At 43.2% G+C, this 3,037-nt stretch overlaps 1 protein-coding gene across 1 annotated transcript; it reads right to left on the reverse strand.

The window, feature by feature from the left end:
* Positions 1-1,263: 1,263 nt before the first annotated feature.
* Positions 1,264-2,595, reverse strand: Pmar_PMAR029087 (hypothetical protein; the record flags this gene model as incomplete). The annotated part of the gene is made up of 9 exons (XM_002765956.1): positions 1,264-1,326; positions 1,370-1,483; positions 1,529-1,596; positions 1,649-1,759; positions 1,808-1,916; positions 1,961-2,078; positions 2,117-2,220; positions 2,267-2,420; positions 2,467-2,595. Coding segments are annotated over 9 exons (948 nt in total), but the record flags the coding sequence as incomplete, so codon positions are not given.
* Between the last annotated feature and the right edge of the window lie 442 nt (positions 2,596-3,037).

A 3,037-nucleotide genomic window follows, 5' to 3' on the forward strand; every position in this document is an offset into this window, starting at 1 on the left:
TGGTGCTGTTGTTGATGGTGCTTGGCTGTACAAGTACCTTACCCACCTCTACCAGATGGACCATACGTAGTACTCTATACGATGAGGATATCTCATCAATACGTCCCTGCTTCATCATCATCAGATCGTAGACCCCTCCATAGGATGGACAAACTCAGAGCCCAACACGGCCTCTACCATTCTATTGGGTTTTACACTGCAATACCACACTAGGGCGATATCTGCTGTATGTAAATGCCTCGAAGCTGTTGATATAACCCAGTATAGATACTCCTTGTCTTTCCGAATATGTTCGTACATGAAATACAAAGAGCTGCTTCTGTCAGAAGCCTCAATAGACGCTTCCCCAAGAGACCACGGGTAACTTCATGATCATCCCCACGAGCCTATTGATTGACTCGATCAGGAATGGGTAGATCTCTCACGAGCTGACCAACTAAAGATATTAGTTGATGATACTGAGTTCGAGAACCTGCCTCTCAATCGTATACCCGGCCCGGATACTTATCAATTCTCGTTCCCCGTGTTGATACCTCCAAGTATGCCTCTCCATAATGTTTGGTAATGGAAAGCGAAATGGAGCGGAGTGGTTATCTCCCGTACAGGTACATTATCATATGCTCCTATCCTTCAAGTGATTGTAACAACCCCAAGGATGCTGAGTACATTCTGGCATCGTTCCCGTTACCTGGCTTTGAAGTTGGTCAAGTGTGTGGAGAGGTAGGTACTTCAAGCAGCTATGTGTACAACCCCATCAGGAATGTGATCAAATACGACTGTACCAAGACGGCATCTGGAGTGGGGCATCCTCGTTCATCGTGTCTCTTATGATCCTCTTAGCATGTTCCTACCATGTGTTCTGTCTCATTGTATGATCTGCTAGTCCCGATGTGGTGTTCGATAGAAGTGAAAGAGGGTTGAACAGCTACATTCTACACGCATGGTGAATTCTCAGTAGGCGAGAAGTTCTAAAAACACATTGTGGAGTGTGGAGGCGGAATTAATGTACCGACATTATCTCGTAATAACCCTTCGTGTTTTCGAGAGATATGTGTTGCAATATGTTCTATATCCGCACGTGCGTACTCCATGAACTCTTGTTCTCCATGTACTCCATGTACTGTGCTCGCGATGGGAGTATCATGTAAGTGTCGTTATCACGCGTGCTCAACCGCTTGCACTTCGGCAATTAATATCTCGTATCCTTCCGACTTACAAACACAAAACCAGAGATGTAACAGAAACGAAAACCTCCATGACATGAAAGAGGAGTACTAACAGTCATCATAATGCCTCGTTAAATTGTTGGATTGGAGATGTGTAAACCTGAGGATAGCGTTCTATATTCTTCTCTTCCACTGAGCGCTACATCAGTCGTTGCTGGACCAATGGCATACGCCTCTTGAGCACGCTCTACCAAATATTTACACCTATCATCTACAGTGTGTAACTCAGACCATTCCGATAACCACAAAGGGATGACCTTAATCATAACAGATGACTATGGAACGGATCAGTAGGTGGATACCTTCCAACCCAAACTGTGAAGGTGTCGTACTTTCGTCAATGAGTTGCCAATCATAACTCGCGTATGACCTAACAGAAGTACCCACCAATGCAAAGCATGATGAATACCAAGAGGATGTACCCAGGCGAATGTTGTTATGTGGGTCATCAAGGGTCGATTGATGTTGACCTCGAGTGATAGGACTGTACCAGCGTAGTTCATCTTCCTCCTTTATACATACTATTGCAGTACCTACATAAGTTATGATGCTAGTAAGCCGAGGGACAGACTCCTCCATACGTTTGCCTGCTTGTTGGTAGTTCAGGGATGACCCTAAAACACTAGGGTTGGATGATGACGATGTACTATCAGGTTGATTAAGTGATGTGATCATATCTAGATGGTAGACCTAATAATCATCATATCATCTTCGAGTGTATATCGGAGGGTAACCTCTGCAAGCTGGTTGCCAAGACTTAGTGGCCATCCGAGAGCATTGATAGCCTCATTCAACTGCATACACGTATCAGAGTGTAAGAAGTTGGTCCGATCTCTCTCTTGTGATGCATACCTAGACAAGGTATCCGTTAAGATGAATGGTATTATTACCAAACGAATGATGTATTATCAGCGAAGAATGCTTTAACATCATCATTCTGAGTGAGATATTTGCGTACAGTCGGGGGGCCCTCTACAGCCGCACAGAGGTGTATCTACAAGTAGTCCGACCAATAGGTAGTGCAGACCTCATCCCATCACCTCGAATGCCCGTATCCAGTCGTTTGTCGTCATATTGCTACTATAAGCACTACTATTTATATTTGCAGCATTAATCAGCTCTTCAACAGCCGTGATGAACTTTGGTGGGAAATGCCTTTGGCGACTAAGGACGTTGAGTAGATCCACCAATAACCTGATAGCAATCCTCTGTTACTGAACTAGATAGTATAAGATAAGACCTCGGGTGTTGTGATATGTCAGTAGCAATAGGGTTATCCCCATCTATACAACTCTCTTTATTTATAGGTGGTCTACTTGATGGTAATGCCCTCTCTATTAGTTGTACCAACTCTTGAGAATAGAATCCTAGATCAGTAAGGGGCAGGGCAAATGCTGCTATATACTGTCGGTATTGTATTGGCATTATATTGGGAGTAGTAGTAATGTTCTTCTTGTTGTTGTTATCATCATCAATGAACAACTCCTTATTAATATACCACGAATACCACACAGTAAGACGCTTTAGGAATGTAGCATCATGTATCCGTAAACCTCGGAACGCTCTAACCTGAGTATTCTACTATAAAGTATGTTATCGCCGTCAAGTATTACTAGATGTATGATATCTGTTGGTGATTGTACAGTAAGGGATACCGCTGAGCAACGACTCATCAATATTGACACACAAGTAGTGTTATACCTACAAAGGAGGATATGACCCTAGACAATAAGAATACTATTACTACCATTCTAATACTGCCATACTGCGTAAAACTGATGTTAGTTGAGGTAGCGTATCCAAGTCATGTA

Source organism: Perkinsus marinus (genome assembly GCF_000006405.1).
Source record: "Perkinsus marinus ATCC 50983 genomic scaffold scf_1104296974032, whole genome shotgun sequence".
In the NCBI taxonomy this organism is placed as follows: Eukaryota; Perkinsozoa; order Perkinsida; family Perkinsidae; genus Perkinsus; species Perkinsus marinus.